Genomic DNA, 13,526 nt, shown 5'->3' with positions numbered 1-13,526 from the left:
GGCACGCGCGTCGCGTCGGATCTTCAATGGTAAATTAGATTGTCATGGAAAGGAAGATTTATTGCCAAGATCCAAAACGGAGCATACAAGAAATCTTTAATTAGGCAGTCACAATTTGTTCACTTAACACCGAATTTCGACTTCATTCGACTTTTTTTTTATCAACTTTCAGTTAGTTTTGAGTCATCTTGTCAATGTCAAGTTGTAGATTGAGAGCAACTCTAGGTGTCAACCACATCCCTCTTTGATTCTCCTTCTCCATTATATTATCTGCTTCGCTTGGCAACCTTGAACAGGGGTCCACCCAAATGCACCTCTGAGCTCAAGAAGCTTCGACCTCCCTCCCATACAAACTCCCACCTGCGCATTTGGGAACCTTGCGCGCACACTGATCACAACATCAAACCCCCCGAAAAGCGGTTACTCGAACATGCCATCATCACTTTCGACACCACCCCAATAACCCCAAAACGCCGCGAAGCAAATATAGCCATGACACCCCCGGCGACGCTGTTCCACGCCCTCCTGCGCCCCAGCGTCCTGCAGATCCTGCGCGCGACGGGCTACCACTGCACGCGCCCGGCCGTGCTCGACTCGCTCACCGACCTGGCCGCCAACTACCTGCTGGCCCTGTGCCGCGCCGCCTCCCAGCACACGATCGACGACGTCGCGCCCGGCCTGGCCGAGATCCGCATGGCTCTCGAGGACGTCGGCGCCCTCGCACCGGAAGACGACGACGTCCAGACCGTACAGGACTTTGTGGATTGGTTTGCTGGTGCGAGGAACGCCGAGATCAGGAGAATCGTTGCTGATGGCGACGCCGAGGCGCCGGCTGATTGGCTTACTGGTATGTTGTGATTTTTTTTTGGTGACTTTGTTTTCACAGCATGATAAGGAGCGGAGCGTTTGCTTACGGTCTGTGAATGCGGGGGCGTTGCTGATGAAAACATCTGCAGCACTCAAACAAAAGCACAGCAAAACTGGCGACGATTCAAAGTTCCAGGGCACATTGCTAGGAAAGCCCAACGAGCACGGCGAGGTCCTCGTCGAGGGCGGCAACTTTGACACGATACAGAGCTGGTCGGAGCATAGGAAGAAGAACAACGTCATGACACCACCGCCGTCACCACCGCAGCACGAGTCAGGGTCCAGGCCCTCTAGTTCCGGGCTCAGCTCCTTGGGTGATGGGGATATGGACTTTGAGATGGGTGGCAGCAGCGAAACACCCGCGGGCGACGCAGCTGCTGGCGCCATGGCCGTTGATCCATGAGGTTGGACCATACGAGCGGCTTGGATGAAAAGAGAGGATATGTTCTGTGGGCTTTTTCTGCGGACCTGTTGGCTCCTCGAGAGCAATTCGGTATATTTCAGGCATACATAGCGACGGCGTCTGGGGTTCACATTTGATTTTGGGTTTCGGTTCAGGCGCAGGCTAATTCTTAACAAATCACATCATCACATCGACACAAAATATGACTCCTGTCGCCTATTCGGGAGCTTTTCCCTTTCATAATTGAGTTCTATCAGATCTAATGATCCAAATTTCTCCGCATCAATGCCTCGTTTGGAACTCGGTGGCCCGATCCAGGTTGAAAGCAGCACTGATCAGGGCCAGGTGACTAAAGGCCTGGGGCGTGTTACCCAGCTGCTCACCCGACCTCGAAATCTCCTCACTGAACATGCATAGGTGGTTGCTGAAGCTCAGCATGTTCTCAAACAAGTTGATGGCGCGCACAATGTACTTCGGCTCGTAGACGCCCGCTCGCGTCATAGCTTCCACCAGCCAGAACGTGCACATGCTGAATGCGCCCTCTCTGCCGCCTACGCCTGTTGGAGTGGTGGGATTTTTCTGATTAGTCACAAGGATTATGCTAGAATATAGAGAGAAATGGGGCAACTTTACCGTCATCAGATAGTTCAGTGTCGTAGCGATACACCAGCCCTGTGCTTGTCAGACCGCCCTTCTCCGGTGGCAGCAGGATACGTTCCATGGTGTTAATGAACCGCGGGTCGCTGGGCGAAATAAAGAAGACGAGCGGGGCGATGAGGATGGATGAGTCGATCATGGTATTGTTCTCGTAGCTCTGAATGAAGGACTTCATCTCGGTATTGTAGCCTTTAGGGTCGTTAGTTCACCGAGGAGTTCTTGCAATGGTTGGTCATGTTTACACAGGAAGTCTCACCTTTCTCCATGATCTCCTCATACAGAGAGTCGCGCGCCTCAAGCCACTTGTTGCGGTTGGGACACGGAAACATGCGCTTCTCAGCCAGACGCAAGCCCCTGTCAAAAGCTACCCACAACATGACTTTGGAGTAGACAAAGTTCTGCTTATTGTTGCGCACTTCCCATATCGACATATCCGGCTCTGTAGTAATCAAGAGTTAGCAGCCACAAATCTCCCCGAGTCTATGACTGGCTATGTACAGGAAACTTACCATTCATGATAGTCAAGACATAATCTAATACCCCCTAAAAGTCAGCAAAGGACTCACATAACTTAGTTGATTCAATTCTCAACCCGCAGACTTACCCAAGAGCTGTCGCACCGCAACCCACTGATCCCACGTAGCCGGCTTGCCGTACTTGTTGTTCAGATATATGGCATCCATCAGTTCACCATAGATATCGAACTGCTGGTGGAATGCAGCTCCGTTTCCGATCCGCACGGGCTTGCTCCCCCGATACCCATCTAGGTGGCTCAACTCCAACTCAGGGATGTCGGTCTCGCCCCTAATGGTGAACATGATAGGCAGACCGCCGTCCGGAGCGCGAGACTTGAGTATCCGATCGCTGATGAATTCCATGTACGCGTCGGCCTCCTCCTTGAATCCAAGACGCAGAAGGATGTAGATGGTAAAGCTCGAGTCCCGGACCCACGAGAACCTGTAGTCCCAGTTGCGCACGCCACCAATGTCCTCGGGTATCGAAAAGGTTGGCGCAGCCACGATTGCGCCCGTCGGCTCGTAGGTGAGCAGCTTCAGGATCATGAGGCTTCGGCTGACGACCTCGCGCCACCTGCCGCGGTACTTGGACTTTGAGATCCAGTTGTACCAGTAGCTCTGCGTGCTGTGTTGTTGGGCGTCCACGACCGCTGTAGTGATGTTCTCGGTGACGTGGTTCGGTATGTCCTCGCGCAGCACAAACGAGACAGCCTGGCCCTCGGTAAGGGTGACGCGGGCAACGACTCCTTCGCTCAGCATACCTGGTCGCTTGACCTTTTTGAAAGCCACCACAGGGCATGCAACATGTGCATTTTTGCTGCCGCTGCCGCCACTATCATTACCCTCACCGCAGTCCAGCGTCACATCCAGCTGCAGCTTTAATTTGCTGCTGTGGAACGTTACCGTTTTGCTCCGGGACTGCCCGTCGCCATGGCCCTGCATCGGCTCCACGACCTCGGTGGCGTGTGGCTCCTTGGCGTACGCAAAAGCCGGGAAGACCTCTACGTCGAGCTCTAGCCGGCCGCGGATGCACTCGACCCTCCTGACAAGCCATTTCTTGAGCTCGTCGGGGACTTTGGTCATTTCGCGATAGGCGGTCTGGGTTGGGGTCCTGGCCACGACGGCGCTGTGCTTCGGGCGAGGGAAGAAGTCAACGAGGTCGACGACGCCGTCCTCATGGATGTAGCGCGTCTGCAGGATGTTGCTAGACGGCAGATACTGCTGCTTGGTGGTGCAGGGTAGGGACGAGGGCGGTGCAATGGAGAAGTAGCCTCCCTTGTCCTTGTCCAGCAAACGGCAGAAGACCGAGGGCGAGTCAAAGTCGGGCCAACACATGAAGTCTACGCTACCGTCCATGCCGGCAAGAGCGCAGGTATGCATGTTGCCAATAATGCCGTAGTTTTCGATGGGCAGGTAGCCGCCGGAGCGGTGCCGCATCGTCTCGGTCTGGCCGCCGATCTGGCCGGATGTGGTGGACATTGCGGCGGCAGTGCTGGTTGTGATGATAGAGATAAAGCGACGGTAATGGTACTATTTAAGTGAGAAATCAAAGAAAAAGAGATGAATACACAAAGTGGGCAAGCTGCGGGATCAATGGACCTGGTGGGACGAATATATCTAGGTATGGATAGCTGCTCGAACTCTTGCTAGATTTAGACTAGGCTGACCACCTTACCTTGGTACCTGAGGTAGGGATTTGAGGTTAATACTAGGTAGGTAGTCGTCATGCAGGACAAAGGTGGGGACACGATGAAAGTTGCTGACTGTAGCCAGCAGAAGTGAAGATAATTCCCGAAATAGGATAGACTTTCATTCCATGAGAGGAATTCACGCTGGTTGGACAGCAACTGGACTGCATCAGGGGTTCAACGCGGGGTGTAAGCCGCCATACTACTTGGTAGTGTCTCGGCAACCCTTGGGGGCGCGTATACGCGTGTTGTTTCATTGTATGTAAGCAAGCGAAAACCCTGGATCCAAAAAGTATATTGATTGTATGCCCGAAGAGAAAGGTCTGAAAGATGTAAGAAATTTCTGGTTTGTTGACAATCACTTACCGGGAGTTTCGGGAAGCCCCGCCAAGGGAGCCAGGAGAACGTCAATAACCAAGATGATTGTCGGTAAAGTACCTAGGTACATAGGTAGGTACCTGCCTACGTACCTTACCTTACCTTTCCTATTGTGCTACTTCGTAGTAAATCCAAGGTGCCTTGGCAATTTGGCGAAGGCAGACCACTTAGTAGATGAGGTGGGTAATTGGGGCCAAAAAGTGCGGTGGTGACGGCATGGTGTCGTAGGTCCGATCGCAATAGAAAGCTTCCACCCAGCCATCGCATCGCATAACCGTTGACGAGCAAGACAAGGCACAGCAATTTACTAGAAATCACGACGAAAATTTTTAACTGGAGGTTCTGGCTATCCGGCAAGTTTAGCATTGAAAGCTGAAGGTAAAGGCGAACACGGTGTCTTGTCAGATATTCGTATCATGAAATTTGATCCATGGCCGTTGATCTGTTGATTTTGCGCATCGTTGCTCCATAAGGTAGGTAAGGTAGGTAATTAATTAACACCTATCCATCAAACACGATTCTTTACCAGGTGCTTTTTGCCCCACTCACCAACTCCTATACCGGTCGTTGAAGATAATTATTTGTAACGCCGCTTTTCACCACCGTGGCCTCCGAATTACATACCGTACATACCTAATTTGTTTCACCTTTGAATATATCTTTGGGAGTAATTTGTGAAGTGTACGAATTATGGTATAAAAGTGGCAAAAAGTATACGTCCGATGACGCTACCACAAGGGTCCAGCAGTGCGCTTAATAGAAAGGGTCGTGTCTAATGTATGGTATAAAACAGGGTCTTTTGGTTTGCATCCTGTAGACACCATGGACAACACGATATGTGAAATAACACTGCTTCTGGAGGCGTTCATATTGGGCCTCAATCGTGTTTGCGCCAGGGTGGGCCTAGTGCAAGCAAATGCGAATTCCGAGCCGGGCGGTCAGCTAGATCACTTTAGTTAGCACTTCTCCAGTCCGGGGCGCCGTTCCTTTGAAGATTAGTGTCTGCCTGGCGCAACCCTTTGACTTTTTATGACCTCAGGTCTCTTTTAGGTCTGGATGAAAGAAAATACGACGACCCTACCGCGGAAAAGAACAAGATCAATACAAGCCGCAGCGTCACCAACAAGCAAAATCTCTCACAAGTACATACGGGTGTAAACCTTTGAAGAATAAAGCCGACAAACATGGACTCCCAATGCCCGATTCTCATCATCCAGCATTACCCCTGATGACTCGTCGACTTGCTTGCTTTCTGTGTAGCCCAGCACTAATTGCTTGGGTTTAATCGGCACCCGGAACTGGCGGACCCCTTCTTGGCCCAATCCATCCGCCATCCAAAGGTAAGGTACTCCGTACCTCGAGGTGGACCATGCATGCCCAGAATTAGCTCCCAACTCCGCAGGGGCCTTACCAAAACAAGTAAGGGGATTGATTGGCTTGAATCAACTCCTTAAGCTCCACACGGCAGCGGTACGGCAACAATTAACAGTTAACTAACTCAGCACACGACACGTCCATCTTCAACCCCCGATGAACAATGCCCGCGCGGAAAAAGTGCATTTGCGCCAGTGTCAGTGCCAGGTAGCCCGCACAGTCTAAACCCCCAATCCAACTGCCGCCAAGGTTGTTTTTCCCCCTAGGCAACACCTGGTTCGTTGGGTCATAACAATGTGATCAGCGGCGAAGCGGTCTGCCCAATTTTTCTTTTTTAGTTCTTTTAAAACCCGAGGTACCTACCTCTCCCCACCCTTCGGATCCCGTCAAAAGGACCATGACCTCCCGTTTGGGCGCCGTTGCCGGTGCTTCGTCCTCATCGTCCTCAACCGCACCATCTCCCTCATCAGCATCTCAGCGGCAGGGCCAAACGTTGCCTAACCTGCTGACGATCAACCAACAAGACTCATTGTCGTCCAACACCTCGTCCGCAATCGCCACACCCTCGCGGTCCTCGAGCACCCCGTCGCCCGCAAACACAACCTCCTTTGCCGCGCCCTCAGGTTCGGACCGCGTGCGACGCATCGAGGAGTTCGAGATGGATTCAATGGCCGCCCCGCAGGGGCATCGGCGGCGGAGGAGTACGCACACCAGCCCGGCTACTCGGAGTCGGGGTCCTGAAGATCGGAAGCCGCATGGGACCGCGGACGACAGGGATAACGAGGTTCAGGGCGGAAGACGGCTGGAAACAGACGACGACGACAGTGGCCTCTCGGACGAGGACCTACACGATGATGAAGAGGCCGGATTGACCAGGAAACACAGGGACCGTAAGCGGGATAAGAGGAGAAGGAACACTCAGTTCGACCAGAGGATAGTCCGGGGTGGTACCATATCCGAAGAGGAGAAGCGTGAGGCGGATAAAAACGTCATGCGTAATCTCGTGATCAACGGAGTGCTCATTGGACTATGGTACCTGTTCTCGCTGGGTATTTCAATTGTTCGTAACCTCGGGCACCCCTTACCCCTAGTGTCTTTACAGCTCACTCCGCTAACATTCCGTCTTGTCAACTACAGTACAATAAGTGGATGTTCGATTCTAAAGAACTGGATTTCCGCTTCCCCATGTTTACAACATCGATTCACATGGTGATCCAGTTCGCACTATCGAGCTTGGTTTTATACTTTTTCCCTTCATTAAGGCCACGCAACGGATATAAATCCGACATGGGCCAATCGAGACATGAATCTGAGCCTGAAAGACCCATCATGACTAAATGGTTCTACTTGACGCGGATCGGGCCTTGCGGGGCGGCCACAGGGTTGGATATTGGATTGGGAAATACCAGTTTACGATTCATCACCTTGACATTTTATAGTAGGTGTCATAGCCATCACATCACCGCTGCGAAAACTGGGTCCTCGGCTAACTGGCTACAGCAATGTGTAAATCCTCATCTCTGGCATTCGTGCTCATGTTTGCCTTCCTTTTCCGCCTCGAGGCTCCTACATGGCGCCTTGTGGCCATCATCGCTACCATGACGGCCGGTGTCGTCATGATGGTTGCCGGCGAGGTCGAGTTCAAACTGGGAGGATTCTTCTTGGTCATCTCGGCAGCCTTCTTCTCGGGGTTCCGCTGGGCCCTCACGCAGATCCTGCTTCTCCGCAACCCGGCAACGTCGAACCCCTTCTCGAGCATCTTCTTTCTCGCGCCCATCATGTTCCTGACGCTCTTCACCATCGCCGTATTCGTTGAGGGCCTCGGGGAGCTGGTTGAGGGCTTCAAGGCGCTCGCGGCCGCTAAAGGAGCCCTGGCGGCGCCTGCCATCGTTATTTTCCCTGGAGCCATTGCTTTCGCCATGACCGTGTCCGAGTTCGCTCTGCTGCAGCGGACTTCGGTAGTGACGCTTTCCATCGCGGGCATCTTCAAGGAAGTGGTAACCATTTCGGCGGCATCCATAGTGTTTGGGGACACGCTTACCATAATCAACATATCCGGACTGGTGGTCACTATCGGGGCGATCGGGGCCTACAACTACATCAAGATCACAAGGATGAGGGAGGATGCGCGCGCGACGGTGCATGGGGACCACCGCGCAGGCGGTGAGGGGGCAGGGGTCAACAGCACCAGCGCGAGTGAAGACGAGGACGAGGATGCCACCCTGCTGATGCCAGGGAGGAGTGAGGATGGCAAGGGAGGAAGGACACTGTTTGATGCGGAACAGGAAACGAAAACGAACTTTGCATTGGGGTCAGGAGGAGTTGGGAGAAGTGCAGAACATTAGCGATTTTTTATTATCTTTTATGTCGGGGGCTACTTGCCGGTGAAGCTGCATATAAGAACGACAGGATTTGCATCAAGGCATCACTCTACATTACATACACATTCATATATGATTCAGTCATCTTTTCTGGCCGAACTTGATGTTGTGAGTGTGTCTTTGTAGCTAGAACTAGTTCTAGTGTCGTATATTGGACCCCAATGATTGGTCTGGCCAAGACGCCCCTGAGGCCAGAACTTGATATTCTTGAGTGTATCCCGTACACGTGACTTGTTGTTTGTCTTGGCACGGCATCTCGCGGAACAAAACGTCATAGGTAAGCAGTGTCTTTGTTTTTTCTCCCCTCGAGGTTAAGCTTTCTTAACCGAACGACGCGTCTTTTTCGACCCATACAATCAACGCCATCATTACCTTCAACTCGGCATCTGGGCAGCATCATCCAACACGAAATCCCAGGACACACCCAAGCCACCTCCAAGCTGAATGGATGTGTTTTCTTTTCTTCACGGCAACTTTTTTTTTTCTTGCTGGCTTTTTCTACTGTTGTTGTTTACTTGCTTGCCTGATCGGGCCGACTACAGAACCGGTGCATTGCAGGGTATATCGTTGTTTTGCATGTAATACTGCCTACCGCCAGTGACTACAAAGTACAGTACAATCAGTACGGCGTCTTTGGCCATCGGAGCATCCGAGAGGCATTAAGCGCCACCAAACGGCTATGGAACCAGGAAACAAAAAGTTTTTTTTTTTTTGAGTTGGTCTACTCCGTAAACCTAGCTAATGTAACCCGCATCCCGCCCATCCATACGGCACACACAAACACCCACCCATTCGCTCATTTAAATCGTATCACTTGCCAATTGGAGCTTTTGTTGCTTTTCCCCACAACGCAAAGTCTGTCTAGCTTGCTAGGTACCTACTCCAACTTTCGGTGAATGCAAGACCCCAATGCATTATCCGATGAGCCCGTTGGACGTTTATGATCAACGGAGAATAGCGCTGGTCCCCGGATACTGGGTTTTGGTCCTCTACCATGTAAGTATTCGCCAGTTCCGATTACCTTTAATTTCAACATTTTGTTATGGAATTCCAGACACCTCGGTGAAGCTCAATCATCCCAGCGGATGACAGAAACCCTAAAACAAAGAGTGATACAGAAACCATTTGTGCTACCTATCCAAGGTACCTTACCTTACGTTGCCTTACCCACCTACCCCATTACTATACCCCGCATGTCTGTCTGTCCGCTCTTTCTCTTCCCTTCCATTCATCAATCTTATGACTGTATCGATTCACAATTGCATATAGTGTGCTGCGTTGCCTTGGTTCATGGCATGCACTCGGGTCTCGGCATGCACTAGCATTCCATCACACTGGAATTGCTTTACGTCACAAGCTGACCCCAGTCCCAATTCTTCTCCTCATCCCGCATCTCGTACCACTACCTAGACAAGGCCGAGTACTACGTTGACTTGTCTTGGACAGGGCAGGAGAAAAAAAAAAAAAAAAAAAAAAAAACTCATTTCCCCGGATGCAGATCATTAAAGCTCCCTCGCCAGGTTGCTAGGGGTGTAGTAGGTCGGATGAGGAGAAGGAGAGACATTGGGTGAGCTACCCCAAGGTTGATCCATTGCAGACCTGGGTAGCTCTAGCCGTCCCCTCTTCTCTTCTCTTGCTCTGCGGCAAACCATAAGAATAGCAGCTGTCGTCTCTTCTTTTCCTTCGTCTGATCTGCTCGTCTTTGCCTCTTTACCATCTTCATTTCTTTCTTCTCGCCTTGTATTGTGGCGGGATCCCGGACTTTCGTCTCTTGCTACAGGCGTTCACCTCGCCTCACCGTCCATTATCTTGCAGCGGTGGCGTCCGCTCCTGCGTAGTCTAGTAGATTATACCTAATATTTAAATACACACTTCCACGACCACACGGGTCCAACGCACCCTCGTCAACCACTGTCAGTGTTAGATTCGCCAAAGGCAGCCCGGCCAGCTAGCCATGTCTCCTCTGTGGAAGACGGCAGCAGCAATTGCTGTTGCTGCCTCTGGATCCTTGGTCAATGCTGTGTACATCAACGGGTCCATCATAACGCCATGTGACTCGCTCATTTACTGCCGCGGCGAGCTGCTCAAGGAGGTGGAACTGGCTCATCCTTTTGCCGACTCCAAGACGTTTGTGGACATGTAAGTAGTTGGGAATTTTCTGAAAATCGCTTTTTCTATGCGGATCATTGACCATATATACCGTCCTGCTCAGGCCCACGATCAAGCCGGTGGACGAGGTTATTGAAGCCTTCAACAAGCTCCAGAAGCCTCTCAGTAACAACACGGAGCTTCAGGACTTCCTACGCGAGAATTTCGCTCAGGCTGGTGGTGAGCTTGAGGAGGTACCCAACTCGGAACTGGAGACGGATCCTGTCTTTTTGGACAAACTCGACGACACGGTCATCCGCGAGTTCGTGGAAAAGGTCATCGATATATGGCCCTCCCTCACCAGACGCTACAAGGGCCCCTCCAACTGCGAAGCTTGCGCCGACAGCTTCATCCCCGTCAACCGCACGTTCGTCGTCGCTGGCGGTCGATTCCGAGAGCCTTACTATTGGGACTCGTACTGGATCCTCGAGGGTCTGTTGAGAACCGGTGGCGCTTTCACCAACATCTCCAAGAACACCGTGGAGAACTTTTTGGATCTTGTAGAAACCATTGGTTTTGTGCCCAATGGTGCCAGGATCTACTACAAGAACCGTTCCCAGCCCCCCTTGCTTTCCCAGATGGTTCGCATCTATGTGGAGCATACCAATGACACTTCCATCCTGGGCCGTGCCGTCCCGCTCCTCATCAAAGAGCATGAGTTCTTCATCAACAACCGCTCCATCGACGTCGAAGCATCCAATGGCAAGACATATAGACTGCAAAGGTAGCTAGGAACCCAGGAACCCATGCAACTATCTGGCTTTTTTTTTTTTTTTTTTTTTTTTTTTTTTTTTTGCAGAAGTGCTCACGTACTCCCCATGCAGATACGCCGTGACAAACACACAGCCCCGACCCGAATCTTACCGAGAGGACTACATTACAGCCAGCAATAGGTCCTACTACTCACCGTCAGGCATTATCTACCCAGAGTCTCACCAGCTTAACGAGTCCGAGAAGGCGGTTCTCTACTCTCATCTCGCCAGTGGAGCCGAGTCCGGTTGGGACTACACCTCGAGATGGTTGTCGACACCCAGTGATGCTGTTCGCGACAATTACTTCCCTCTCCGATCGCTTAACACCAACAACATCGTGCCCGTTGATCTCAACTCTATCCTGTACGCCAACGAGGTCGCAATCGCAGAGTTCTTGAACAGAACTGGCAACAGCACAGGAGCTTCGGATTGGATGGATCTTGCCAAACAGCGGAGCGAAGCCATGTACGCGCTGATGTGGAACGAGACACTATGGAGCTACTTTGACTACAACATGACCTCCAAGACCCAGAACAGGTTCATTCCTGTCGACGAGGATGCCGTATCGATCGAGACGAACAACGCCCCAGCCGGCCAACAGGTGTTTTTCCACGTAGCGCAGTACTATCCGTTCTGGACCGGCGCGGCGCCCCGTAGCCTTAAGAACAACCCGCTGGCGGTCCTCAGGGCATACGAACGTATCGATGCATACCTTGACATCAAGCGCGGCGCCATACCGGCCACCAACCTCAAGACTGGCCAGCAGTGGGACGAGCCTAACGTGTGGCCGCCGCTAATGCATATCCTGATGGAGGGCCTGACCAGGGTCCCCGCAACGTTTGGAGAGGACGACGTGGCCTGGACTGAGATCCAGGACCTCGCACTAAGGCTGGGTCAGAGGTACCTTGACTCAACGTTCTGCACTTGGTACGCCACGGGCGGGTCGACGAGCGAGACACCGCAGTTGCAAGGGCTCAATGCGGAGGACAAGGGTATCATGTTTGAGAAGGTTAGTGAATTTGCTGGATTTTAGTTTTTCTCTCCCCGTCTTATCAGCTGACCCGAGCTAACATAAACAATAGTACGGCGATAACTCAACCAATGTCGCCGGTTCGGGAGGCGAATACGAAGTGGTCGAGGGTTTCGGGTGGACAAACGGAGTGCTCATGTGGGTTGCCGACACCTTCAACAACAAGCTGACGAGGCCAGACTGCGGCAACATCACGGCCGCCAATGTGCACTCGGACGGCTCCCAGGCGAGGAAGAGGGGTGAGATGTGGAGCGCTCTCGAGATGCATCCATACGACGCGGCGTGGACCAAGGAGTTTGGGGCGAGGAAGGTCAGGAGGGATAAGGCTGAGGCAAGGGCGTTGGGGAACGTCATGGGAGGTGTTTAGAGTGGTTGTTGACGGTTATTAAGCAAGCAAACGGGCATCGTATATTCTTGATATTGGCACGGCGGATGATAATGATGATGATTATGATGGTAATTGCTAGCTCAGCTGTTAATATGATATGAATACAGATGTAAGCCGTTTTCTACATGTCGGTATGTGACGCAGTTCATTCCATTTTGGTTCACATACGTTGATGTTCAAGCCCTTGCGAAGGCTGGATGATGTTCGTCATAGACTTGGTAACGTAGCCAGCGATGCCCTTATTCATATACGTGAAGAAGTACTGGACCGAAAAATGATACATTTCAAGATATTTACTGGTTTTATTATGATGTGATACTCCTGGCTTGGTCCTCCCGCGCCGTACCTTTCCAATCCAAAAAGGCTGCGTTTGTTGTACCGGGGGAATTTAGACCGGCCCAGTTGGCTAGGTGGTAGTCTTAAAGAAAAGAGTCCACAATGCACCCGATGGTCTGCCTCTACAAGACGGCTTGCAATCTCGCTTTCTCTGTCCATGCACAATCATATGCCCCCCGGGAATAAACATTCCGCGCCATGGTGCGTACCAACACGTCCCTCCTGGCCCAGCGAGGATGCACATCTGGAAGATTCCAACGAGACTGAGCAGATGGGGAGAGGACCCCCTTTTTTGCTGACTAGACGAAGTAGCGTCAGCATCCATAGTGTCATCGAAAATGGTTCTTGTGGAGGATCTACTACATTTTGGCACTCGCCATACAATTTGACCTTGCCTTCATCGCTCTGTGTTTCTCTCCTTGTTCGACACTCAGTCAGCTGCTATGTAGCATATCAAAATCGACTAAAGGAAACTGGCTGCTGACTCCAGATGACAAGCTCCTCCGAAGAGGCAGAAATAACAGGCTGTAGGGCTTTGTAGTCCTCAAGGTACTCGTGGAAAGTAAGTGCTTGGCTAAGTAGCGTCCTTGGTCAGCTGTGTCAAATTAT

The 13,526-nt window shown here is 51.8% G+C and overlaps 5 protein-coding genes across 5 annotated transcripts; 4 read left to right on the top strand and 1 right to left on the bottom strand.

The window, feature by feature from the left end:
- The first annotated feature begins 51 nt into the window (after window positions 1–51).
- MGG_01265 (uncharacterized protein) lies at window positions 52–1,550 on the top strand. The gene is made up of 2 exons (XM_003714129.1): window positions 52–847; window positions 957–1,550. The coding sequence occupies exons 1-2, from the start codon at window positions 493–495 to the stop codon at window positions 1,268–1,270; spliced, it is 669 nt and encodes a 222-aa protein (XP_003714177.1). The 5' UTR covers window positions 52–492; the 3' UTR covers window positions 1,271–1,550.
- Window positions 1,478–4,269, bottom strand: MGG_01264 (glycosyl hydrolase). Its single transcript, XM_003714128.1, has 5 exons — window positions 2,532–4,269; window positions 2,437–2,460; window positions 2,184–2,366; window positions 1,904–2,116; window positions 1,478–1,827 (listed from the first exon to the last, which is right to left on the bottom strand). Exons 1-5 carry the CDS (start codon window positions 3,919–3,921, stop codon window positions 1,553–1,555), a joined length of 2,085 nt encoding a protein of 694 aa, XP_003714176.1. The 5' UTR covers window positions 3,922–4,269; the 3' UTR covers window positions 1,478–1,552.
- Window positions 4,270–5,136: 867 nt separating this feature from the next.
- On the top strand, window positions 5,137–5,674 carry MGG_15657 (uncharacterized protein; the record flags this gene model as incomplete). Its single annotated transcript, XM_003714127.1, has 2 exons — window positions 5,137–5,463; window positions 5,559–5,674. Exons 1-2 carry the CDS (start codon window positions 5,331–5,333, stop codon window positions 5,672–5,674), a joined length of 249 nt encoding a protein of 82 aa, XP_003714175.1. The 5' UTR covers window positions 5,137–5,330.
- Window positions 5,675–6,019: 345 nt separating this feature from the next.
- MGG_11246 (nucleotide-sugar transporter) lies at window positions 6,020–8,474 on the top strand. Its single transcript, XM_003714126.1, has 3 exons — window positions 6,020–6,942; window positions 7,020–7,320; window positions 7,383–8,474. Exons 1-3 carry the CDS (start codon window positions 6,280–6,282, stop codon window positions 8,225–8,227), a joined length of 1,809 nt encoding a protein of 602 aa, XP_003714174.1. The 5' UTR covers window positions 6,020–6,279; the 3' UTR covers window positions 8,228–8,474.
- Window positions 8,475–9,701: 1,227 nt separating this feature from the next.
- Window positions 9,702–12,707, top strand: MGG_01261 (trehalase). The gene is made up of 4 exons (XM_003714125.1): window positions 9,702–10,402; window positions 10,476–11,135; window positions 11,236–12,172; window positions 12,246–12,707. Exons 1-4 carry the CDS (start codon window positions 10,218–10,220, stop codon window positions 12,558–12,560), a joined length of 2,097 nt encoding a protein of 698 aa, XP_003714173.1. The 5' UTR covers window positions 9,702–10,217; the 3' UTR covers window positions 12,561–12,707.
- Window positions 12,708–13,526: the final 819 nt, after the last annotated feature.

The sequence above is a fragment of the Pyricularia oryzae genome, chromosome 2 (assembly GCF_000002495.2).
Source record: "Pyricularia oryzae 70-15 chromosome 2, whole genome shotgun sequence".
Classification (NCBI taxonomy): Eukaryota; Fungi; Ascomycota; class Sordariomycetes; order Magnaporthales; family Pyriculariaceae; genus Pyricularia; species Pyricularia oryzae.
This window is presented reverse-complemented; position numbering and strand designations above follow the sequence as displayed.

What these genes read in the sequence shown, in the direction of transcription:
- MGG_01261 (XM_003714125.1), top strand. Translation starts at nt 10,218, where the DNA reads ATGTCTCCTCTGTGGAAGACGGCAGCAGCAATTGCTGTTGCTGCCTCT. An exon ending in TCCAAGACGTTTGTGGACAT is followed by an intron (nt 10,403 to 10,475) that starts GTAAGTAGTTGG and finishes CGTCCTGCTCAG; the next exon opens with GCCCACGATCAAGCCGGTGG. An exon ending in AAGACATATAGACTGCAAAG is followed by an intron (nt 11,136 to 11,235) that starts GTAGCTAGGAAC and finishes CTCCCCATGCAG; the next exon opens with ATACGCCGTGACAAACACAC.
- MGG_11246 (XM_003714126.1), top strand. Translation starts at nt 6,280, where the DNA reads ATGACCTCCCGTTTGGGCGCCGTTGCCGGTGCTTCGTCCTCATCGTCC. An exon ending in TCTCGCTGGGTATTTCAATT is followed by an intron (nt 6,943 to 7,019) that starts GTTCGTAACCTC and finishes TGTCAACTACAG; the next exon opens with TACAATAAGTGGATGTTCGA. An exon ending in CATCACCTTGACATTTTATA is followed by an intron (nt 7,321 to 7,382) that starts GTAGGTGTCATA and finishes AACTGGCTACAG; the next exon opens with CAATGTGTAAATCCTCATCT.
- MGG_01264 (XM_003714128.1), bottom strand. Translation starts at nt 3,921, where the DNA reads ATGTCCACCACATCCGGCCAGATCGGCGGCCAGACCGAGACGATGCGG. An exon ending in TGAGGAGATCATGGAGAAAG is followed by an intron (nt 2,117 to 2,183) that starts GTGAGACTTCCT and finishes ACGACCCTAAAG; the next exon opens with GCTACAATACCGAGATGAAG. An exon ending in CACTGAACTATCTGATGACG is followed by an intron (nt 1,828 to 1,903) that starts GTAAAGTTGCCC and finishes CCACTCCAACAG; the next exon opens with GCGTAGGCGGCAGAGAGGGC.
- MGG_01265 (XM_003714129.1), top strand. Translation starts at nt 493, where the DNA reads ATGACACCCCCGGCGACGCTGTTCCACGCCCTCCTGCGCCCCAGCGTC. An exon ending in GCCGGCTGATTGGCTTACTG is followed by an intron (nt 848 to 956) that starts GTATGTTGTGAT and finishes AAACATCTGCAG; the next exon opens with CACTCAAACAAAAGCACAGC.